We start from the raw sequence: 25285 nt of genomic DNA, 5'->3' as shown, positions 1-25285 counted from the left end.
CATTTTAGCTGATGCCTTTTTTGTTTTGTTAGAGCCAGAAGTGACCATATTTGGATGAGATGGGGAGGAATGAGCAGCGGATCTGACTGAGAAACAGAGGAGACGATGCCCACCTGCCAATACCAGCAACCTCAGGCATGTCCCCAAACATACCTCTGTTTTAAGCTTAATATCTAATTAATTATGGAATTATTTTCGTAAACACCACCAGAACACGGTTCAGATAATAACTATTGACTTTTTGAAAAAAATTACTCGTGGAAAAAAAATTATTGACTTATATTTCATGAGAGAAGTTGACACTTTTTTAATGGGAGTCTGTTGGAGCCGGAGATTTTTTTTTTAAAGCTGGCCTAGTGTCCGTCAGTATTGCATTTTAAGGCACATCTGCATTGCCTTCACTTTTCAGACCCGGAGACAACCTTGATTTTTATTTACGGCCTTAGTGTTGTGTTTGTAGCTTTTTTTCCTCTGCCCCCAAAATAAATCAGTCAGTGCAAGTTTAAACAAGTTAATGTAATTTTGATCAATGACTGAACAAATGAAAACACACAATACAATTGCAAAACAGCCCAGCAGGATACGAATACATACAATACAATAGAATGATTGCATACAGAATATTATTGAAGTAAAGGTTTGAGAAGTTGTTTACAGGTAAAAGAGGAATTTTTGCAAAATGTAAAACTCAGGAAATGCTAAATTTGAAATTATATCTCTGTGGTCATTGTCACATTTAGACATTATAGGAACAAATTTACAGGGTGGGAAGTGTCAGTTTGGTCAGCCACATTACAGTATATCATCATTAGAGTCCGGACCATTTACATTTCAGTCATATTATGAAGGGTTTTTTTTTCTCAAAGTGAATATACAGTACAGAGTTCTGAAATGCACTCGGGCTTTGATCCCTTGTCTTTGATGTCCTGCAGCCCACATATAGAAGCATGTTTGGTGTGGGCGACACACGCCGCTGAAGTTCTCCATCTCCTTGTCTCTCTGCGGCTGGGGAATCAGTCTTCGTGGTGGTGGCGGCGGCGCTCAGATATCTGCATACGCAATGATTGGAGGCCTATCTCGGTGGCCATGCCTTACACGCGGACTGAAACATACTCAGCAGGTGACAGGCAAACATATGCCTCAAATGCCATGGGGTCCTGAAGCCGGATCATCTCCAAAGGCTAAACTGGCAGGTCTAAGTAGGGACGGCATTAATACATATTATTCACAAAGAGCATGATTGAACAGAAAAATGTGCCCGGCGTGTACCCAGCTGCTTTGTTGGCACACGGCTCAGCCTCTGCCTGGGTTTCAAGACTGAGCTTGGATTTAGCCGTGCATTCACTGAATTCCCCATGCAGCTCTTATTCATTCATTCAGGCACAGGCAGGGCTGTACCAACAAACTGGTGTCTGTGTGTGTGTGTGTGTGTGTGTGTGTGTGTGTGTGTGTGTGTGTGTGTGTGTGTGTGAGAAATAGGGCGCGCGTTTGTGCCAATTCCCGAATAGTTTTGTAAATGACAGCAAATTCAGATTTTTGACAAGTATATACAGTAAAACGTTTATTGTTCCGAAATTTGCGGGGTTCAAAAAGGCCTCTTTAAGCGTTATTTATTAAATTATACACTTGCTTGCACTGTGCCAGCTGAAAAGAATGAATTTCCCTGGAAAATTAAGCCCTTGATCTTTAATTTCACTCTCACTTGTTGTTACGGTAACCCTCTGTGACATTTCCATGTCAGCGGACGTATAGTTTTACAGTTTTCATTTTCTTTTCCATGACGCCTCATTTACAGATGCATTTTTGACATTTCTTGGCCGATGCCGAAGGAGACTGAACACATGCTTGGTCACGTGTGCAACCAGGCACAGCAAGAATCCACTTTATTTATGTTCTCACCTTGTGCATGCGTGTTTTTACTTTTTCCATTTACATTCATAAACATGTATGGATGCAGTTTTTTTCCATAGCTCGCCTCGCTGCCAACAGGAGGTCAGCAGGTGCTTCTGTGCTCACCAGATGTCACGGTTGTTTTAGACTGAGTCTGATGGCTATATTTGGAGATATGGCGCCCTCTACAGGAAAGAGTTCATGGCTTTTAGGCTAAGTTTTGTTGTCCTGGAGCAGTAGCTCATAAAAATCAATCAGTCTTGCCAATAAAATAAAGAGAGTTTATTCAACTCAACCTTTTTATATAGTGATTCACCTTACAACTATGGGTGCAAATGAGTTGAGTATAGATTTGAAACAGGCTTTATTTAGGTAGTTTTATTTAGTTTAAGTAGAAGCAGTGGACACATAAACATTTGAAACTTTAAAAATTAAGCTTAAATGACAGACAAAAAGTACTTCTGTTTTCAAGTTTCTTTCACACAGATTATCCTTTAAAAGACAAGCTGAGCCAAACATGCAGTGGAACATCAAACATATCAGTAATGATCATTTTGCTTCCTTTTACTATACTCGATTTTATTGGCTGATATTGACCGATCATAAATAAATCAGATCATAATGCTTGGGATTAATTATAACTGTTCTATTTGTGTATTTTGGATATTTATAAGTATTCCCAGAGAAATTAACTGTTTCTATGCACTGATGCCATTTTAATCTTAAGGTTCATGGTTAATGTAAAATATCCTTCCTCCATTACTGTACATATATTTGTCTTGATAACCAAATTTCAGTGGAAATATTTATACCGGAATTTCCTTTTACTTTGTAATATTTGTATTGATGTCGGCCCGAAAATCTTGTATCAGTTGGCTGTACTTACTAACCTGAAAAAGACACTTAGGATTCAAGTTCAATTTAAACAAACAAACACAAAAACTATTGTGGGTAATTGGTGGAGTAAAAGAGTCTTTGTTGTGTGACGAAGCCTGAAAATATGGAAAAAGTAACACGTGATGAACTTGTCTTAAAACAACCATATTCAAATCAGAAAATGAAGCTTATGTTGGTATAAATTATTTGCAGAGATGTGGATTCATACTGGCAAGTTATTTTAACACTTACCTTCACTGTCTGTCGGCTCTCCGAAAGAAATTTGACTGCAAAATAATTCAGTGGGAAGAATGTGATTGGTTTGTTGGGCCTTTATATTTCTGCATTTTTGTCTATTTCCACTCCAGTAATATACAGTAATGTGTTCTATCAATACATTTATGCTTACTTCTGCCAAACTCTCCTTCTGGCGAGTGAGGCAAACTTACCTGCTGTCCTTTAAGTGGCTTGCTGTAAAAATCCGACTCCGCCGGTTGGCTTCCTCTTTGACTTTCATTCACCGAAACACCTGAAGGGGGGGAAATGATCCAATATGCAGCGCTCTGCAGAGAATTGCTCAGTAAAAGGCAATAAAGGACTCTCATTTAGTGCGAGTGAAACTCACTAGATCAAAACACGGCCCTGGGGATTTGATTAAATACCCGAGGATTAATTCCCCGCCACTGCAACTGGGACTGGAGAAACTACAAAGGCATGCAAACACAGGTTTCTTCTGTGCACTCTGAGATAAGTTTTTAAACACTCACTTGGCATGTGATGAACAATGTTGATTTTATCTGTAGGGAGAGAAGACTTTCTAAGCCATTTACAGTTTACACTTTAGTAGCATTTGTAGGGTTTGTTCCAGTGTAACTTTAACCGTACTGCATATTTTTTTCTTCTTGTGTTGAAGTTCCAAATAAACTAAAGTCTTTGGAGCTTCGAGTTTAGCCCACATACCCAGAATGGAGGAATATTTACCATAAACGCTGTCAGCATCCTCTCTGCTGTTGATGATACTGGCTCTCAGATGACTCAACTTCTCCTGCAGAGACAAAGATCAGTGCTTTAATGTTCGACTAAAGGCATACTTGTTTAAACGGGTTTAATAGACTGATGTTTTGCAGCTTGGTCGTAAATCTTTTGGTGCCCTCATGGAGGTCTTCATAGAAACATGCAAATGATGTCTTATGGTGCAACAACAGAGTGGAATAAAAGAACGAGGGGAGGTTATTAGTCAGTTGACTAATAAAGTTGCTTCTTCATAATTACTTTTCAGATGCAGATTTACTTCCTCTTTATTTATTAAAACATGTGATTGCATTGTTGATTTAATAAATTGTATCCTGTCATGTTGTATTTTCTCACCCTATCCAAGCATTTGCTCTATCTTTGTTCCAACATCTCTTGCCCTACCAGACTGTCCATTCCCTCTCTGTCCAGCAGGTGTCCTCAGTGCCTCCTGTCATTCCGGAGTATCCTGTTAATGCACATCTGTCCTTCATTCCTCTTATTAACCACTGACTGCAGACTTTCTACCTTCAAGATGGGTCACATTTACTGTGTTCCTGAGAAGAGTCCATATGAACCCCCTCTTGTGGTAATCACCACCTCAGAGTTTCCTGAAAGCTCCGAGTTGGCTCATGTTGTGGTGGAGGTCATGGAAGTTCATCGATTAGTGAGACTCTTTTGGCGTAATTTAATACATCTGAGGAAAATGTTGATGTTCTCAACGGCCTCACCGTCTCCCTCTGTCATTATCACTTTGCACTTCTTGCATTATGTCACCTGTCTGGTATAGCTTGCTAAATTGTTTGCCTCTTTGGCTTATTGGTGCTGACAACGATGGGTCTTTTGCTGTGCGTGTGTCATTGCCTTGCTGTGGTGCTTTTACGACTAAAGCAACCTCACTGTGCACTTGACTTCCAATGTTGTAACCATAAGCTGATGAGTTCCAGATGAAGGCAGCACAGATAAGCCTGTCTTCATTTTAACCTCTTTTTTTTTTTAAACAAGGTCCAAGTAAAAATCTTTTCAGTGTTACCAGCACAGTCTCTGTCCTGCTTTTGAGTCCAAGCAACACTTAACAGATATGTCACCACCTCCTCTTTACAAATTACATTTACATAATTTTCTTTGGCCGAGTACCTTTTTTTTTTTTTTTTTATCTGAACAAAGGTTTTCCTTTTCGTTTTTTTCCACTGACAAACATAACGCTTCCATCAGTCATTAATGAAGGCAGTGAAGTCAACAGACAGAGAGGTTGACCGATCACTGATGCTTTAATGCGAAGCGTAGCATCCACCTCTCGCCTTCGTCTTACATACTTTTGGCCTCTCTGGCTTCCCATATAACTCATAGCAGACACACCATTTTGAATTTGTGGTCAGTGGTCCATCACTTCATTCTCTTTCATCCCCGTGGGGACCTTTAAAACCCGTAGCTGCCATTGTCTTTATTCTGATAAATGGGCCCTGCACACAGTGCTATCCTACATACCCTATGTGTGGCATGAGCAACAGATGGTCAGCGCTGTTTTCAGGTTTGGTCGTGCATGTTTATCCATTCAAGACCGCCCGTTCATGTGCGTGTGGTCAGCTTGCGTTTTAGTCCTACCTGCTGCTTGGCATCTATCCCCTTCTGAACCTCCTGCCAGTCACTGAAGCCCTCTAGAGCCTCGTCCACCGTCAGTACACCTGCCTTCACCCTCTGCTGGAGCTCAATGAGCTGCTGAAGCCCGTGAATCTGGTTTGGTGCAAAAGTGTCACAGGAGGAGGTGACGATTCCGTCTCGACCGCGTGCTGCAGTGAACAAAAACACGTGCTGCTTTGAGTGACCAGGAAATCTGACCAAAAAAAAGAACCCCATCTCATTTTTTTTTACTGCTGGCAGAACAAAATAATCACCAAACAATAAGTTAACAAGTAATATCATAAATTAAACTGTTCATTCATGTTTTGAATGAGACAGAGATACGGATGTAAAGTGCATTCGCCCAGTACATCTGTAATGTCGGAGAGTCATGCAGATTGTCTGTGATGATCTATGAACTTGTCGTTCAGTGTCACCAAAAGAACAGGAAGGTGGATAAATGCTTTTGTATCCACTATTACAGAATTTATTTCCTCATCTTCTTGGCACCTGGCTGTGCTTAAATTTGCTACCTGCTCCTTTTATTGCTTCCTTTACTGTTTGTGTGCCTCTGCTTTACTTTACTGCTGCTTTAATGACTTATTTCCCCCACGGCGTTTACTCCAGTTTGAATTGATTCAATAAAACACCACAAATTATCAAAGTTTGTCATGATTAACTGATACCATCCAGCAGGTAGTTACAACAGGAAGTCATAGGAGTCGTCAGCAAAAAATTAAAAAAAAAAAAATCATTGGCATCGTAAAAGGCCTGCTGTTCTGCTGAGTAAAAAGAAAATTACAATCTGTAGATCTCAAAGTGATGATACCAGTTCTTCCCCCCCAAAAAGGAGAAATTCAGGCAACTTCTGGTCGACAGTGGAAATAAACAGCAACCTCCGTCTTGAGCTTTAAGATCCAGTCTACCTCATATTTTGTTTGTTGTTTCTGAGTTAGCGGATTTTTTTTTTTATCAGAAAACCTGCGTTACAAACCGAGAGCAGAAAGATACAGATGTTTACCAGGCTGTAATTGTCTGACAGAAAGATGCTCCTGAGCCATAAAGACTCCGAAGTATCTCAGCCGAGTGGTAACAAAAGATATCAGATCTTTTACAGATGCAACATTAACAGAACAGCGTTGCATAAATACCCCAATTACAAGTAGAAGGACTGAATTGAAGACACGATTTAAGAAGAAATAGATATGTAATATTAGGAAAAACTCTCTGCAAATATAAAAATAAGAGTACACTATATTAAGAAAAATGATCCCCATATGAGCATTTATATAGTACATAACATTATTTGACTGTTTTTACAGATGCATCAATGCTAAAATAGAATTGTATATATACAGACAAATATATATTTAAATAAAACCATATGGGGAAATCATTTATAGGGAAACAACTAATACCTCATCTGAACTGCTTTTTTTTTTATTTTTTTATTTATAAGGGATAACCTGAAGCCCAAGTCCAAAAAGATCAGGCATCAGCAGTTACATTTTTAAGTCTTTTCATGCATCACATATGATAAGAAGTTTTGGGGTTAAATCTAAAGCTAAAAAGCAACTCGTAGCTGGCAAATAAATGTGGTGCAGTATCCAGTGTACACTATTTTACATTTTAAATCCAATCCAGTAGAATGAAAGTAATATGTAACGTAAGATAGAAATACTCAAGTAAAGTACCACAATCTGGTACAATCTACATTGGGGTGATAGACACGAGCTTTTACTGGTGACTCGACACTCACCTTGTTTGGTGGGAAGTGAATACAGATCGGCTTCAAGCTGTGGTGTCTTTTTCTTCTGGAACACTGTGAACACAGAGCAGCTTTCAAGTAACATCATCATCGTCATTATAATAGCACATAAAATGTATACAGTCAACATTTATGTGATTTTCTTGGGGTGACGATATCGTAATCAAAAACTATTATTCAAGTCGGAGCTGATCTGAAAAGATTTTTTAGCTCCTGCATTTTAGCTGTTCACCCACAAGATGGAGCCGTGAACTCAATTTACAAACAACCCACTGGTGGACTGCAGCTCAGTGGGAATAGGAAGTAGAAAACATATATCTATAACTGTGTCCGAATTTACAAATATAATGGAATCTGACTAAAAAAAACAAAAACAAGAATGTGTGTGTAAAAATGCAGATTCTTGATTTCTCTCAGAAGACGACCCACATTTAGTCCTGCTTTGAATTAGAGAGCCTGAACCTGAATGATGGTTTCAGTTTGCTAGTGGGAATGAAAGACTACACTGTTTAGCTGTCAGAGGCGGTGGAAGCTGCGGCTGTGTGACCAACACTGGGTTCAAATTCACCATCCCCACCCTGGAAGATAATCCCACCTCTGACGAGACTACTTCCTCGGTGACAGCATCTCCGTTTTCCACCTCGTGTTCAAACACAGCCTCAACTCATAACACAAGCCGGGCTTCATTCACAGTGATGCTGGGCTGCGTTTCCTTGGAGTGTGTGCATTGCTCTACATGTCCACTAATTCCTCTCCGTAGGATTGAATTTCATTCACAGTTGAGTGTGGCAGTCTCACTGAGCTCGAGACATTGCTTCTGACAAAAAAGGAGACTCCTCATTATTTCCACTTGTGCAGTGTTCTCCAATCAGTGGCTCCTCGCCTAATCCTCCACCGCCTCCTCTCTCCTCGCGCACATCTTCGACTGCGGCGGTTGGGAGCGAGGAGCAAAATGTGATCCTTGTGTGGTTTGAAGCTGCGCTGTCTCAATGGATGGAAACCTCAAAATCGTTCTCCTTTCTCTTGTGCGCTCTGGGGACAAGGACGATGGAAAACATGTGTAATGACTTATTCTGGCTGACTTGGCCTTGGCCTGGCCAAGATTGGTTGCAGATGGCAGCCCGGTAGTTCCCTCTCTATTACTGAAGGGGATGGTTGGGACACAGAATTCATTTGGTGCACTCAATATCTTGTTTTGCTTTCTAAGTCCCGTTGGGAAGAGCGCTGGCTCACTAGATACAAGCTCAATAAAAAGCTGCATAATGGGGAGAGACTGCAATTCGTATGTGTGTGTTTGAATGCCAGTGATTGAGAGGCATGGGTGTAATATTGTCTGTGGGAATAACTATTAACTGACAATGTTCATGTTTGCATTTGCAAAATGAAAAAGAGAATTCACGGCTATGTTTTAATGATTCATAAGCCTTAATAACACCAGTCACTTTTGGATGTTTCATCTTCATGAAATATTCACGCAGTTGAAATTGAACAGTTAGAGGCTGTGGGCTCTTGATGCGGGCAAATGGCTCTTTTTCTACCCTCGCTTTTGTTTGTTTTGCAACAGGGAGCGACTGTTCTTGTGGTAGATGGGATCAAAACAAACGGCGTCGCAAAAAAACAGAAAGAAAAAGCCTCTTCGCTCTGTTCAGCCGCACTCCACTGACAATGGTAACGCACATTCCAGGCACTTCCTCCCTCCCACATGAACTCCCCTTCACATACTGTGCATTACTCAGCATTTGTTTTCACGCCAGAATCCTCGGCACGTCTGGAGAGTAGGGAGTAAAAGATACAAACAGAAGAGTAACAAGTCATCACAAGTTACCTTGAGCGATGTAAGGGGTTCTGCTCTCCATCACCTGGGTGCTCTCGGGGCGAGGCGTGGGCGCTGGTGGGCGATTGGCAATAAGCACGGCTTTTGTGGAGTTCAGGATGGTGTCGTATTCATCATTCACCCCCAGTGGTGCGTAGGGATCCTCATCCTCCCCCTCTTTATCCTCTCTGCGTTGCTGCTCCTGCACATCTGCGATGGCGAGATTCCCTAATGCACAAAGTGTTTACTGCACGACTGCCTCGGTGTCATTAGGAAGTTCTGCATGCTGTCATTTCACAGCCGATCGGAAGCAACGCTACATGATGCCTCCGTCAGCAAGGGGAAACTATTCAGTGGTCGGAAATGAACGGCAACCCACCATAATGATATGCTGGAAAAAGAACAATTCCATTACTGGCTTTCCTTCGTCCACCTTCCACTTCCCATCAGTCCCCCCCCCCCCCCCCCACTCACCTGCGTTGCACATCATTTCGTAGACGCTGGCATCGCCGTTGTCCTCGCCTGAGCTGAACATATTCTGTAACAACAGAGCATGAGGAGGCATTTTATGCCTCCACTCACGTAACAAAAGAAGCAGCCCAAGGAGAAGCACTTTCAAGGGAAACAATATTTAATCTGTTATGTTGAAGTTGGAAGACTAATATGTAAAAGTTTTGTTTTTTTCCACCCCTCAGCATTCATCCGATTTGACAATTCTGAAGACAATGCACGCCTGTGATTTCTGGTAAAAATGAGAATTTCTTCTTCGCTCGCTCGACACATCCTCGCTAATTTTCTCACCTGTATCCTACTTCCAAGGCTGGAAAATGAAACGGAAGAGCACAGAGCTGCTAACCACTCTGTCACACTATAGGCTGATATCTGCCTCCAACCAGTACATCATTATTCAGCGTTGTCAGGACAAACGTCCAGATTATTAATTGAGTTTTCTCACCGCATCTGTTTAGGACTTGTTGGAAAAGCCTTTTCAGGGCTTACGCCATGAATTCCAGAGGAGTGCTGTAAACCTGCCCACTAACAGAAAGCACTTTTCTCCCATCAGACAACAAAGCTGCAGCAGAGTCGGCCTATTTCCTAATAGCACGCTGAGTGACTGACAGGGGTATGATCAGGGTAATAATGAAATCAGACAATCTTCCCCTTTCAATCCAAACATATCATTTAGAGAGCAATTCAAGACCCCTGGCTTGACACCAGCCTGCTTCCATAATTAGACGTACAGATAATTATTTACTGCCAACTTCTGATCGAGATGTGAAGCACCGAAGAGCTGCATCGGTAAATGACTTGGGGAAAATGAAAAACTCTGTTTTTACAGTATATTCTGCTGCTGTGTTGTAGATTTTCATCCAAACAAGATTACGGCAACAAAGGGCTCTATGGAGGATAATACATATGGATTACATTTGGCTCCTTTGTTAGTCTAAGAGGATACATTCTGATTTCAATAAGAAAAGTCCCAGGCAGTGACATAACATCAATCTGCAGAATATGAGATGCAGCTCGCTTGGATCAAAGTATCCCTCATATAACCTGCCCTGCTCTGCGTGCCGTTTCCAAGCAACACAGCCAATCACGACACAATTACAATATTATCCTGTTCCTAGTGCTGCAAATTATGTATTGGCTTCCATGAATGTATTACTTAACAGTAGAGGTTCATAACAGGCCCAAAAGGTAGAAAGGACGGGTTAATTGCCGCCGCTTGAACATTGCATTTTAATAGTCGGACGCTGTGCCGAAGCCCAGTGTGGTATTTTCAGAGGTAATTTCTGGACAGGGGAGGGGTCTTTATTTACTAACCGCGAGTGCTGAATCATTTTACAGATGTCTGAAACTGCAGGAGCTCCAGGCATTCCAGACAGTTTTTCACCGCCACAATCCAGGCTGCAGAACTTCAGGCAAAGCGGTCGGTATGAGTTTGTCAGAGGGAGAACAAACCTGCCCGGTCCATGATGAGGAGTGTAAAACTCTATCTACAGCAGCTTAAAACGGTCAATTCACGAGCTGGCTGCTCTCAGCCCTCTGCTCTTGCGTGCTTGCTGTCTTGTAGCACAGCGGTGTCAGGATGAGACCGCTTGATGCACAGCAGATTGCAGAGTGTAACACTGAACCCGTCACACAAGTGCTGTACAGTCAAAATCTGTCCAACTTATTTTTTTTGGGGGGGGGCTAACGGTCAACTCGGCAGGACAGTGGATATTTCACACTCCCGGGAAAAGTAAATTTTGCTCAAGAACGTGCCGTTTTCTTTTAACATGAAACCAAATGTGTGTTATTTAATGCTCCAACAGTCGGCAGCCATACAGCCGGGTGAGGCTTCAACACTGTGGTGCTTTGGGCTAAATGCTAATATCAGTCTGCTTACAACGGCAAAGCGAACAAGTCGATGTTCAGTCAGTTAAATGTTTACCTTGCAAGCCAACATTTGATAATTGAACATGGCTGCGATCCGCATATCGCTTGGTGAACTGCTGCTTTGATGCATCTATTTTGGAGCCAGAAGTGACAATACCTCTTTTTAAGGCATAATATCTAATTAATTATGGAATTATTTTCACAAGGACCTCAACATCACAAATCATAAGGAGTGAAGTTACAACATAATGACCTGTGGAAAAAAATTAATTGACTTTGTATTTTATGCAAAACTTTGACGCTTCTTTGAATGCAAATCTATTGGAGCAGGTCAGTAGTGGCCCTCAGTGGTATTGTACTTCTGCATTGGCTTCACCTTTCAGACCTGGAGACGAGGTCTATTTTCATAAACTGGGCGGATGTGTAGCGCGTTCAATGTTTACTATGCTGGCTTACAGTTGAGCATATTATCACGCCAACATTTGCTAATTAGCACTGAACACACAGTACAGCTGAAACCCCAAGGTCAACCTCATCATGGCGACGGATTAAAAGTCAGGGGGATCGACAAGTGGATTCATCACGTAAGAACGATGAATGTACACAATTTACAGACAGAATATTTACAAGCCATCAACTAGTTGTTGAGATATTTCAACTGGTGGCACCAGCTGACACATCATGGGATTGCTAAAGTCATTACGCTGCGTCTTCGTCATCCTCCGTTAACATAAATTGTCATGGACATCCATCCAGTAGATGTCGAGCCATTTCAGTCGAGTCCCAAGTGTAGCTCTGCCGGTGTGGCTAACAACGGACAAATCGTTTGGTTAAATGTGAAAAACGTTCCGCCGTAGATGTGTCACGTATAATCTAAGCATTGGAAGCGGTTTCTTTTTCCAGAGAGACGATGACAGTAACATTCAAATGATAAACAAATCTCTGGAGTTCGCCAGTAATGACAGTGCCGTTACTGACCAAACAAGTATAATATGTAAAGTAAGGCGAGCACATCACCGGACTGGAGTGAATCACCTAATTTGGCTTTCCTGAATTTGGATAGGAGTATACTGTACGCAGGTGCAGCACGCAACACATAAATAGCTATTTGAAGTGTTTGGAGGGCCTTACAGTCGCAGGTTAGTTTGTATTTATCGAGCTCCACCGTACATCTGAGAGCACGCTGTGAAATCTTGTGTTCGGAGTGCGGAGTCCGCCTAAATGCCAAGTGACACTAAGACAAATTTGTGACCCGCTATTGAAATATTAAATAAGGACTGGGCGCGTTTGTGTTGGTAATTGAGCGAGTACAATATTGCAGTCAGAGCACATAAACATTGTAGATAATGGCAGAGCATTTTCTATATTTGTATTCCAGTACTGCTCCCCTGAATAATTCAGCTTTCCCCTCTGGAGCAGTTCACAGCTAATTAACAGAGAAGTGCGGTGCCAGGGCAGACTACTGGATCTGACGCAGGCCCTGTGAGTGATTCCGCCTGTGTATGAAGCGGGGGACCAATCCATCTAGGATTTATTGACAGTGCTGCTACACTGACGCCCAAATCACTGATGCATCATGGGTTGATTAATTGGAGGGGGGCGGGGGGGTGGACGCTGCAGATCAGTTAATGAAACTGCCCTGCAGAAAAAAAAGGAATTAAACCTCACCTCATAATTACAACTTTTAAAATTCCCCTAATATACCACACGAGCACAGTGTATAGCTGTCGAGAGGAATTTTAATCGCCCTCCAAGAAACCCACAAAGAAGTATTGCTTGTGCGTGTCGAATCTGCCTGTTACGTTACGTCTATAGGCTGGTTGAAGTCCCTGTGGAGAGACCTCTGTGTGACTCCACTGCTCCCCTGTCAGGTGTGCAGCGAGCTCTCACTCGAGCATTCTGATCAAACCTCGCTCACTCTGCAGCCACTCTCAATTAGCAGTTGCGAGGGGGGATAAATACATTTGCAACAGCTGTTGGGGGAGTCTAAATTTCCCTCAAGGGGGAATTCTCTGTGGTTTGACACGAGGCATCAGCAAGAGTTGAAGGTTTTCGGTGTTACAAGTGAAGACGCGAGATAAGGGCAGAGATTTTCTTGTGAATGAACGAGCCTTAAGTTGCTGTCTGTTAGAAATCCATTCAACATGTTAGGGATTCAACAGCTGGCACATTTCATCACCCAAATGACAGCAGTATTGTTTGATTTGCTCACTTATGCTTAGTTAGAGCTCTTCTACAGATAATGCTGCTTCCAGGTTTGAAGATAGCTGAAATACATTTCTTTTCAGAATTAGTGCACATTTGATAAAAGTAACAAAGTGCAGTTTCAAAGTGTTTGTACTCAATTTTGCCATTACAGGAGACTTTATACTTCAATACATCTCCATTACCTTATTAGTGACTATACTTTGCAGAATGAGGCTGTAAACAACAAACTTGCATCAAAAAACAGTATCTAAAGTCATTCAGACATTCAAACGCTGCTTTCACGTTAATGCCTCAGTAATAATAAACCAAAAAATACAATACATGCATAATATTAAGCATATTCTCCCGCAAATACTTCTGTATTGTATTTTTACCTAAGAAAATTTTTGTTGCAGAACTTTTACTTATGAGTATTTTTTGCATGGTGGTATGGTACTTTTACTACACTTATTTGCTTTCTTGCCACAAGTTCGATGAGAGGATTTATTTTACCTTCACGTCTGTACGGTAAATATAAAGCTATCATCTGGCTTTTAGCTCAGTTCTAAGCAGAAATACTGGAAACAGGCGGGAACAGCTAGTCTACCTGGACGAAAGGTAACATCATGGCAACTTCACCGTTTTGATGGGCAGGTGTTCACATAGGATTTTGTACAGATGATATAAAAAAAAAAAAAAAAGGAGACGTAAGATCAGTGTTTGAGCTTTTGAGCTTCAGGTAGGTGGATTTTGTAAGAAGGTTCCAGGTAGCATGAGCTTAAGATGTCACACTTCCCACACTGGTAACGAACAGTGACAGCAGCTCCATTTAATTCTCACATTGTCTCATTCTTGCCTCGACTTTTTCTTTTTCTCTATTCAAAAAGATCATGCCTGAGCTATCATGTTTATTTCTTGTGTTATATTTGGTTTGAAATTTGTATTACATATTAAAATGTACGTGGTGCTTTCAGTCTGCAGATCAGGCAACACCACCGGGTGCATCATGTGTTTTGATAATGTCCTCACCGCCTCACGAAATTAGCATCAGAAGGAACATTATGATGGTTGTGTCCTCCAGGTTGATCAAATTAAAGGATGTGCATGCATGCAAGGCAACTATTAAATTTCATTAGCGAGTGAGTGGCAAACGTGCCGCTCAGGCGTTTGCAAACCTCCACGGTGAAACAGGAGCCCGGGCAGGAGGAGGGTGTCCGTATTATGGAGAAAATTGCAGCCATTACGGCGGAAAATCTCAACATTAGCGGCTACATTAATTGTCTGAATGTATGCGGACGACCTGCGCTGCGGGCCGTTCTGCATGCATGAACAAACACAGCCTTTCAGTCTCTGCGGGGGTGTTCCATTAGGAACCTCACAGGTTAAACATATTCAGGATGAGAGGAGGGGTGGGTGGGTGGGTGGGTGGTGGGGGTTACCCATCCGCTAACGGAGCCAGGAGCTGGGTATAAAGACACTAGTTAGGAGGGAGTGAGGTCGCCCTTGACGCACAGGTCACACTCCCCGCTTTGCACCTTTCTCTCTTCTCCACTCTGTTCATTATTGATAAAGGACCACTCAGTCACAGCCTCAGTGCGGCGCTGGTGTTAGTAAGAGCATTCCTGAGTGCTGCACGGCAATCCGTCCTCCAGCTGTGAGATCTCACCAGCTAGGGGTGCTTTCTGTTGTTTACCTCAGCTGTCAGCAGGTAACTGAAAACTAGTTCCCCTCAGCTGAAATGCCGCGCAGGCAACTCTATAACAACTAATTATGGGTCAATGCGGGTTTTTAATTAGCTCGCAAATCACTGGACATGAGAAGCTGTCATTGGATATTGGCATTTCTAGAAATGTCTTCATGGTATGGAGGGTCAATAACGCCAACAGTAGTTACAAGGATACAAATCATCCTCGGAATATATGACCAGGTTTTTAAAAAGCACGTGGATTGAGTGTGGGATAGCTGACGAGGTGGTAGTTACCAGTGTCTCCTTCAATAAGACGTGAAGCTCCGCGTGGCCTTGGCTCTTGGCGATCTCGGTGGGCGTCCGTCCGTGGCGATTGGCCGTTTGCAGCGCACGCTCAGCACCGGGACACTGCAGAAGCAGGCTGGACACGCTTCTCAATCCGTAGTGAGCCGCGAAGTGGAGGAGCGAGGGAACATCTGCACAGTGGAGCTCCACTGTGGACAGTTGCCCGTTTCGATTAGGCGTGAAAATAAATTTCCATTAAGTCCAGTTATGCCTGCAAACGAGCAGCTGTACATTTACGCACATAATACCTCTCGACGACAACCTCACCAACCCTGTGATAGATATTACTTCTTTTCCATTTGATTACTCGAAGGTGATCTGTTGCAATGTGGGCAATCTTAACACATCCAGGAGAGTCAAAGAAAGACAGCTCGGAGGCCCTTATTGACCTGTTTGTCATGGCAACATTTCCCTCTGCCCTTTTTAGCGGAGTTAAGGATCAATCTCAGGAGCTGAGGAAGCCATCCATCTGCCACATAATGAGCCAAGAAATAATGGAAGGCTTTTTCTTTTTTTTATAGTGAGTAATGTGCATAAGCAAGAGGGAAAGCAGTCCAACTGTGATGTTCAATTCACATCACTGCATAAACGCATGGTCGGAGGGAGAGAGTGAAGGAAATGGACATTTTGTTCTGCTGAAGCATTAGCATAACTGCAGCCAATGTGTTGGATTAAATACTTGAAATAATACTTTGTATTTATTTTCACCTGTTGCGACATGTAGCCATTACTGTGAAGGCCAGGTGCTTTCCACAGTATAACTTCTGTATTTTGGAGTGTGCCTTATGTCCATTTATACTGCAATGAAATATGTAACAACGTCAAATCCAAATAATTTGAGATCGTATGCAAGGGGTTTGAGACGATGGCTGTGTTCCGGCTGGCGTACGTCCCTGAGGACACTCGCATCTTGTGCTCTTACATGTTAGAACTCTGACTTGTGCAGTCCTTGATTTTCGACAGGGCCTAAGCATGTCTCGAACTGCACGCTGTCGTTCCGCTTTTACCGGAAATAACCTTAGTGTTGTTTGAATGCATTACCCAGAAATGAACACGTTTTTGTGCCCTCTGTTTAACGCACGCAATAAACACACTGATGGCTTCTGTCCAACCGCAGTACGGTGGCACTTAGTCAAAAATAAACACTTTTGCGTGGTGTTCTGCACCAACTGCAGCTGTCTAAGATGTCTTAATTTGAAGATTCTTTACATCAGTGTCTCTTTCTTTCCTCTACGTAGACAAGGTGGCAACCGTTGAGTGTGTAAAATGACCATTGTTTCACGCTCAATTTTTGGACCATTTTTTTTTTTGGAGCGCACCATCCGGTGCACTTAGTGTTTCCACACTTGACAGCGTGAGCACACTTGTGTACTCAAAATAGTGAGGGTAGGTATGTAAGTACGCCATTTGTAACACAGCAGATATCTTTGCTTCTTCATCCCTGAAAGACCAAATGTAATTTAAGCTGCAGCGAGTTGAGGTTTTGCTCCAGCTGTGATATAGCTCAGCGAATGTTTTTCCGTGTATAGCTCATAGCAAGCGGTCCAGTGCCGTACCTCCGTCAGGTGTGTTTTCACACTGCAGTCCCTGAAAGCCCCCGGTGGGCATACCCTCCAACAGCATGGACGACAACTTCTGGTCCAGCTTGTCCACAGAGGACACCTGAAGAGCCTGAAATCCAGACATACAGTGAAATATTTTGTCAAGTTATGGCTACAAAGAAAAGTTATAAACGTCTCTTCTGAGACGACTACATTTTAAATTTGGTGAACAAACAAAGGCAGCAAAAAAATAACAACAACAAAAAAACAGTGGGAGTGCGACTGGTGACATAAAGGCACAGTAAAAACGCCTGGTTGAATTCAACCCTACGATCAGCAGAGTGCTGCCTGGCCAGTCCTCGCTTTTAGTCTGAAATTCTCTTGGCAAATTCTTCTTTTGGCATCTCTCAGGTTTGCCCCCCTCAGCAAAAGAGACTTAATCAAATCAAGTGTTGGTGGCGGAAAGGAGGTTAAAACCTGACGTCTCTTTTAATTTCAGAGAGGACTCAGTAAACACTGGCTCGTACAAACATCAGCAGAAATATGCTGATTCAATTCATCTTCTGTTTTTCCACGTCTTTCTAATGGCTGGATGTGGATCGATAATAGGCAGTGTTTCGAGGCGGTGATTGACAAATTTCTATGACTGGGTTACATAAGGATGAGTCACTAAGTAGCATAACACATTTAAAGTGCCTCAGAAGAGTTACTTCCACTGACAGGAGAGGGAACAGAACAGCAGTCAAATGTGCTTCCTGCATTATGAAATCAATGATTGACTATAGTTATTTAAATAAATTTGCAAGTGTTATGAGTTTAAAGTTTGAAAGTACCCTCACTCTTCGTTCTCTTCAATCAAATATAATGTTGGGCTTGCTTTCTATTTTACAGCACAGCCTCTATCAAATATATTAAGTTCAGAAATATAAAGGCCTGGCTTTATTACCAGCCAGTCTTAAAAACTGATCTCCAGATGAATATTTCTTCCGCAAAAATCAATCTTATCTTTTATTAGTATTCGACTTCCATAACGTCTCAACAAGCTGATTAAAGAAAGAAGGATCAAACAAGCAGCAGAGTGCAGGATGTCCTGATATTTTGTCCCTAGTACCAGTCAGGCTCAACAAACACTGGATCCTACATTTCCCATAATGCAACTCATCTGTTTTCCAGGTATAAAGTGACATCTTTTAACCTCTATGCCTCCATTAACAAAAAGAAAGAAAAAAATAGTAAATGATTGCAAATATACACCGTTTATGGGAAAATATCAGAATTCCCCTTTATAAAACTCTGATAAGGTGGATATACTTTGAACTGCCCTTTGATGGCTTTACCTGACACATGAAATCGACAGGGTCTGCTACCCTCGACAGAAGCCAGGTGATTTCTTCCATGCTGGTATAGTACAGCAGCTGTGTGCTGTTCAGTGCCACTCCACCACTATACACAGTCACTCTTACGTTCCCTGCTGGAAAGTCTGCAGTAGAAAACATACACAGATAGCACGCAGCCAGGGCCGAAACAGAAGAGTAATTCATTCATTTATTTATCATACCATCATCATTTGTTCTGATTTTGCTCACCTGGTGCACTGACACACAGGATCCGCTCATTCCAGTGAACGGGCTTCAGTCTCAGCATCTGGTTCTCGCCGGTGAACTCGACCTCAGTGTCGCAGCCAGCCGCCTTGTTTTTCCAAAGAATGAACAACTCGGTGGAGCTCTGCCAAACACACAGTGGATCGCAGAGTACCCAATGTTACGTGGGCTTTATTGGAACAAAACTGAAACGGCTTCCTCCTGACTGGATGAGTGTCTCACCCCACAGGGAACTCTGGAAGGAGTGACCACCATGCTGGATCCTTCAGTCCTTTGCTCTGATGCTGATGGCTTCTGTGCCAAGTGGTCGACATTTGAAGCGGAGGCTGATACACCTGTAAAAGAAAAGATGTCTCACTGGATCGTGCACCAACAATATTTTACCAAATGTGACTTACAGATACCGGTAGGTGCATCTTTAGCCATGCAAGAGGTGCTGCTGGGGGGATGAACAATGTCAGTTGTCTGGTCCATCACTTAGGATCAGGCTGAAATATCAACAATCAATGGCATTATCCACATTTTCTGTTTAAAAAAATAATTTTGAATTAAAAATACAAAGATTTCAGACATTCATGGTCCCCAGACAGTGAATCCTTCTGACTTCAGTGACTCTCTGATCTTTCCTGTCGCACAAATATGAGGTTCTCAATTATGGATTTAAAGCAAATGTCTTAACAACTGCGATTAAATTCCAATGAGATTTGAAATACACATTGAAGTCCCTTTAGCCGGGTCTTACCAGACCCAGATTCATTGCTTCATTATACGGGCCTGGCTAAACTCCATGTGGATTGTTTCTGGTTATTCCATCCTAATGGACCATGTTGGCCACTGAAACGTTTCTACCGCCGCCATTGTCGGAACTACATTTCAAAACAAACACTTGACTTGAACATCATCGCACTTGGCCGACCCCACTGGCCAGTTGGTTGGTCCACTGTGGCTGAGAAAACCTTCACGTGAAGGTTTCACTTTCAGAACGCACTGCAGCTACCCTTACAAAGTATGCGCTGCTGCATGCAGTATGCATACAATTGGGACATATAACTTCGTCATTAAAAATGTGTCTTGACCTTTGATCATATCCATCCTGACCAGGAGCACGACATTTTGAAAATAAAAGGAAAAAAGATGCGTTTTGGAACGAGTGGTACGCTTCTTTTTATGGCTTCTTCTTCTTCCTTTTGCAAAGTGTAACCAGGTGGAGCATGCTGGCCTGCACGCTGCAAAAATATAACCGGCTGCAGGAGGACATTCTGGTATTGTATTGGGACATACTAAATATTTTTCTGGCTCACCAAAATAGTGTGGTAGTGCAGATATTGGAATGCACAGATGGTTTTCACACTATTATCGTAGCGAAGACTGAAGCTGTGACCAGGAGGTGGGCGGAGCCACACTAAAGTGTAATTACTTGGTGACTCCTTAACCTTTTATCCAATACCATCATCAGCTCAAACATTCTATGGTTTATGACTGAATACTTGCAGAACTTGTGACATTTCCATCAGCATTCTGTGTTTAATGCTAATCAGCAATGTGCACTTTAGTGTATCGCATGCTGACACAGTGGTGGTGAAAGCAGCCTGCCAGCATGGCTGTATGGTATTGGTTTAAAATCAACCAAGGTTAAATTACAGTAAGTTAATAACTTTTTGGTATCTTCTGGTATTACGCACATTTTATTTGATTAAAATAGAAACAGAAATGTAAAATGCTAATAATTTCCACTTGTATTTACAGTGGTTTCGTGTTGATTTGTATAGTTACAGAGGCAGTCATGAAGTGCTCTGTCCTTTCCTGGGCTGTGCACTAAAAGCTCATCAAACGCCCACATGTCTGTTGCGTTGTGCTAACAAACAAACTGCATCATCCAGTATGAATAGTGAAGGTACTTCTGGATTAAAATATAACTGTTCATAGGATCCTGGCCTGAAGCACTCCACTGCATCAGTGCAATGAAGTGCTGCAGAGTGCTCTTGTAGTCGCACGGCTCGCTGTGAGTAATCAGTGGTGGCCAAATTTGCATCAAATGTTCCTCCAGCTCGCACACCTGTTTAAAAAGGAGCTCGCTCCTCTGCTTTATGATTATATACAAACAGTACAATTAGGAAAAACAGGCAAGGAGGCAGAGGATAGTTGGCAGGGTAGATGAGGACATGGTACAGATACACAGAGTATCACCATCAGAGATGTCTGCAGCTGGTGTGAGAAACACATTGGGTGTCAATCTTCCACACGAACGATTCACGGGGGGGGGAAAAAAAAAGAGGCTGTAAACAGGTTTCCAAACTGCTGCTTAGGCACTGTCACAAATAATGAGCAGTGTTTTGTTCTCACATTTATACCAGAGGAGCAGCCAGGAGATTTTCCTGGAGGAGGGGCTTGTCTGCAATCAACGTTGTGGTTCAAATTCAGTCTGTTTTTACTGTCATACATTGAGAGATTATTTTTTATGGTGTTAAATCAGCTGATATTGTTATATATTGCTGGTCTTTGAATAAAAACATGATTAATTACTACCCTCTAACTCCCCATGAATTGATTATATAATCATTATCATTGCAGAGTTTCAAGGGACATTGTATTTCAATGCATTTTTTAAATGAAATAGCCTTGTTTAAAAATGTCTTTGAAAACACTGGCAGCATTTGCATTGAAATAATAATGGGATGTTGAGCACAAAACATCAGCTGTTGTAGAGTTGTTAGGAAAGTGAGGTGGGATTTCACACCTGCCTGCTTCGTGAAATAAGGTCAGGGGCCTCTGAGGACGGGAGGTTCTGAGTCGAAGATGCTGGTAGTTCAATTTCACTATTAATCCACTCTGCAGAAGATTGTGGATTTACAGCAGTTTGCACTTTTACTTTCCTTTCTGTGGTGGAGCCAGTACTAAAGTATACTTAAAGCCAAAATAATCTCACACAGAGCTCAAGACAGATTGTTATGAACATGTGATCTGTGATTTAAGAAGGTCCTACAGGGCTGGCTGATATGGACAAAATCTAATATCACAATATTTTTACCACATACCTCAATATTGATATTGTAGTAATATTTTGATGAGATTTATTATTTCTATTAAGTTCAGAAAATAACATCACTTTACTGTAATGCAGCTTTTAAAACCCGGAGAAGACACTTATGTGCAATAACCATGCTACGATATCTAAAATTGGCGGTATTTGGTTTCATATAATGATACAATACCATATCGGTATGTTAAAATAGCTGTTATTTTTGTCATACCTTTTCTTACAATGTCCGTCACCGTGGACAGGTACTCCGGAGCGTCTTGTTCACTAGAGATCTGCAGGCACTCGTCGCCGTTCAGGGGCACCAGCTCCAGCAGGGGGGTCAGACTATCCACCCCACACAGCAGCACCACCACACGGGCCGCAGGGCTCAACACGCGGGCCAGGAAGAAGCGTTGCATCTGACAGAGACCCTCCAGCATGCCCTTGGAAAGGATCAGGAGCTTGCAGGTGTAGTGGGCCAGCCGCAGAAAGTCATCCCTCTGGCTGGACACTGTGGCAATGTCGTAGCAGCAGATCCCGGCCTCGGGGATGGGCCCCGTGAAGAGTGACTCCAAGTATGTAGCCCATTGCTTTGCCTCGGTCTCGTAGATGATCAGCAGATCTTCAACTACAAAAACAAAAAAGTATCTTCTTTTTTTTTTTTTTTTTTTAAATGTGTCCACAATAAAATCATGTGATTTCAGTATTATAGGGAACAACATATTCTCCCAGCTCACTTATGTATTTAACCTGCGTAAGACATATTTACAGCAAAACAGTATCAAGACTTAACTACAGTTGACCCATGTGATGGTAAAATGCTTCTACTGTCACTCTTATACATTGAAACAGCTCAAATGTAAATCCTGCTGTTGATGTTATGTTTAGTTTTCCATTGAAATTTACAAAAACATGCAGAACAGAATAAACCCTGCCATTCCTGGTTTTCCACAGATATATCAATATTAGCTGCAAAATGTTGCTCTGAGCATTACAAAGAATCATAAATCATCAAGACTTGTACATTAAATAATTAATCATTTTTATTACCCGAGTAAAAGTGATAATGATTTACTGAATAAGTAATGTGAATGTGTTTCTCACCTGTCTGGCTCATTTCAACAGTGCTGCTTGTCTGCAGGTTTCACTTCACAGTGACACGGCAAACAGCGGGGTTATTGTCAGGAGGAGCTCCGATAAGAGGGAGTTTCCTGCTACGCCAAAGTGGACAAAGAGATGTGAACTTTTTTATAGCCAACATAAATCCTCCTCTATGCTCCGGGGGCAAGGAACAAGTGAGGATATGATGTTTTATTTGATCAAAAACACAATAGTTTAATAGAAGTTATTTTGTGTATTGAGAGGGGCAGCACATTAAGATGAAAAAGGTCACATTACATTTTAAATGTTGAAAAATAAGCTTCGAGTGGAGAATTTTTTCGTGCTTGCATATTTTCTCATTATTTTAATTCATAGTATCAACAGTGGAAATAGAATAAACCAATACAGAAAAACACATACGAACACATTACTGTTTCTCAAACGAGCTATCTCACACGAGTTATATGTAAGCAAAAAAAAATACTGCAAATAACAAAGGTCACTGCCAAGCAGTCAACAGATGAGCGGAAAGTGAAGGAGTTTAATTGTGGACTTGAGCAGAGTTTAATGAAGTCCTGGTGCCCGGCAGAGCACTAGAACCCAAAGCCAGTTAAAACTAATGATCTGGTGTGAATGTCTCCAGTACAGGCGCAGATAAAAAGGATGTTCTGACCTACTATGCACCCAGTCCCTCATTGAGAAAAATGTAAATGAAATGTCAGGGCTTTATTAACTGCCTTCACCTGCCAAACAACTGACTCATACTACACCATTGTCGCACTAATGGCCGTTTGCCGGCGTTTATTTCCTTTTGAGCAGCAGTGGGGGCAACTGAAATACACAACTCATGAGAAAATGAACTGGTGGAAGTTGAGGTCTCCCTCATGCAAATCACCAGCGCCATGTATCTGGTGACTCACCAGTTACAGATCATACTGTTTCCATGCATGCACATCCACACACTTTCGCTGTGTTCCAGTTGACGTACTTTCCGTAGTACTCTGACAAATAGTACTCTTACATTTTAGGACTCTTAATTGCGTAGTGCGGGAATTTTGAGCGAGTCCTGTTGTTTGAAATCGCACACTGCCGTTTTGTATTGACTAGAAATAACCTCAGCATGTGAACACATCACCCGCCGAAATATCTGCAGCTTTAATTATTTTACCCAGAAATCAATGTATTTTCGTGCCCTCTGTTTAACACACTCAATAAACACACGGATTCTTCTGCCGTCTGTACTGACAGTGTAAACGCACTTCTGCAGTTGAAATTAGTTCTTTTCAATGTCAGAGTTTTGGGCAATAAATCTTTTCTGGTTAATGATCTCATAATTGCCAAGAGTTTGCACTGTATGTTCCTAGTTGAAACATGGCTTAACAACACTACTGGTGAAGCAACACTGATAGAGGCTTGTCCTCCCAACTCTACATTTTATCAGTCAGTTAGACAAAACAAGAGAGGAGGACGAATCACAGTCATCTTCTCCGCACAGTTTGAGTGCAGTGACATTGACCTATGTGAATTTACATCATTTGAATATCTTGCTCTTGAGATCAAAGCTAAATCAACAGTTCTAATCATCACAGTATATCGGCCACCACGGTACTCAGCATTGTTTCTGCAGGAACTCTCAGAGTTGATTTTACTAGATATCACAGATATGATAGATTCTGAATGGAAACTTGAATATTCATGTTAATAACTAGAACGACCACAAAGCTTTGAACTGACCCAACATGTAAAGGAAGCCACCCACCAGCATGGTAACGCCCTGGACTCGGTGATAACAAGAGGGTTACACATGGATAATGTTTCAGTATGTGAATTACCTATCTCTGACCATCACTGTATATTTTATGATGTGATTGTAACCATGCCAAAGACTAAAAGGGGAAATTCTGTTTCAAAAGAGACTCCTTGATGAAAGGGCTGAAGCTAAATTCTCTGAGATGAAGAGATCAATTGAGCCCTACAATCATGAATGCTCTTTAAACGACACAGTTGAACACTTTGATAACACTCTGTCATCTGTTTTAAATACTGTTGCTCCTCTAAAGGTCAGAAAGAAGTCGACTGGTCGAATCTCCCGATGGTTAAACGATACAGTGTGAAAGAGAACAAGAGAAGTTGTCGGGCAGCTGAAAGAAAAGTGGAGGAAAACTGGACTCCCAGTTCACTGTGATAAATATACAAAGAAGCCACGACTTCCTATAACAAAGCAATACGTTTGGCAAGAAAGGACTACTTTTCTAAGATTATTACAGAGAATGCTGGAAACTCAAGAATATTGTTCTCCACTATTGAGCAGCTACTTAACACTAGCCCCGCCCCCCTGCAGGCTTTTGCATCAAAATGTGAAGAACTAGCACTGTTCTTCAGACACAAAGCCACTTCAATCAGAGCCAGTATTGCTGCTCATGTAAACACAGACTAATTCCAAAAAT

The 25285-nt window shown here is 41.9% G+C and overlaps 1 protein-coding gene across 1 annotated transcript; it reads right to left on the bottom strand.

Moving 5' to 3' along the window:
- Window positions 1–521: 521 nt before the first annotated feature.
- On the bottom strand, window positions 522–22894 carry LOC138210919 (B-cell scaffold protein with ankyrin repeats-like). The gene is made up of 16 exons (XM_069170356.1): window positions 22842–22894; window positions 21970–22365; window positions 18941–19053; window positions 18704–18842; window positions 18455–18597; window positions 17133–17247; window positions 15526–15725; window positions 9449–9516; window positions 8991–9166; window positions 7157–7219; window positions 5383–5567; window positions 3748–3811; window positions 3534–3563; window positions 3216–3295; window positions 3019–3053; window positions 522–1195 (listed from the first exon to the last, which is right to left on the bottom strand). The coding sequence occupies exons 1-15, from the start codon at window positions 22852–22854 to the stop codon at window positions 3021–3023; spliced, it is 1818 nt and encodes a 605-aa protein (XP_069026457.1). The 5' UTR covers window positions 22855–22894; the 3' UTR covers window positions 522–1195; window positions 3019–3020.
- Window positions 22895–25285: the final 2391 nt, after the last annotated feature.

The sequence above is a fragment of the Embiotoca jacksoni genome, unplaced genomic scaffold, assembly GCF_022577435.1.
Source record: "Embiotoca jacksoni isolate LCO1_2020_lvr unplaced genomic scaffold, fEmbJac1.0.p SCAF_49, whole genome shotgun sequence".
NCBI lineage: Eukaryota > Metazoa > Chordata > Actinopteri > Embiotocidae > Embiotoca > Embiotoca jacksoni.
Note: the sequence above shows the minus strand (reverse complement) of the source record. Positions and strands in the feature narration are given on the sequence as shown.

Excerpts from the sequence above, each read along its gene's own strand:
- LOC138210919 (XM_069170356.1), bottom strand. Across the intron at positions 15,726-17,132 it reads TGAAAACACACCTGACGGAG|TGGAGCTCCACTGTGCAGAT; the intron begins GTACGGCACTGG and ends AACTGTCCACAG. Across the intron at positions 3,812-5,382 it reads GGATAGATGCCAAGCAGCAG|GAGAAGTTGAGTCATCTGAG; the intron begins GTAGGACTAAAA and ends TTGTCTCTGCAG.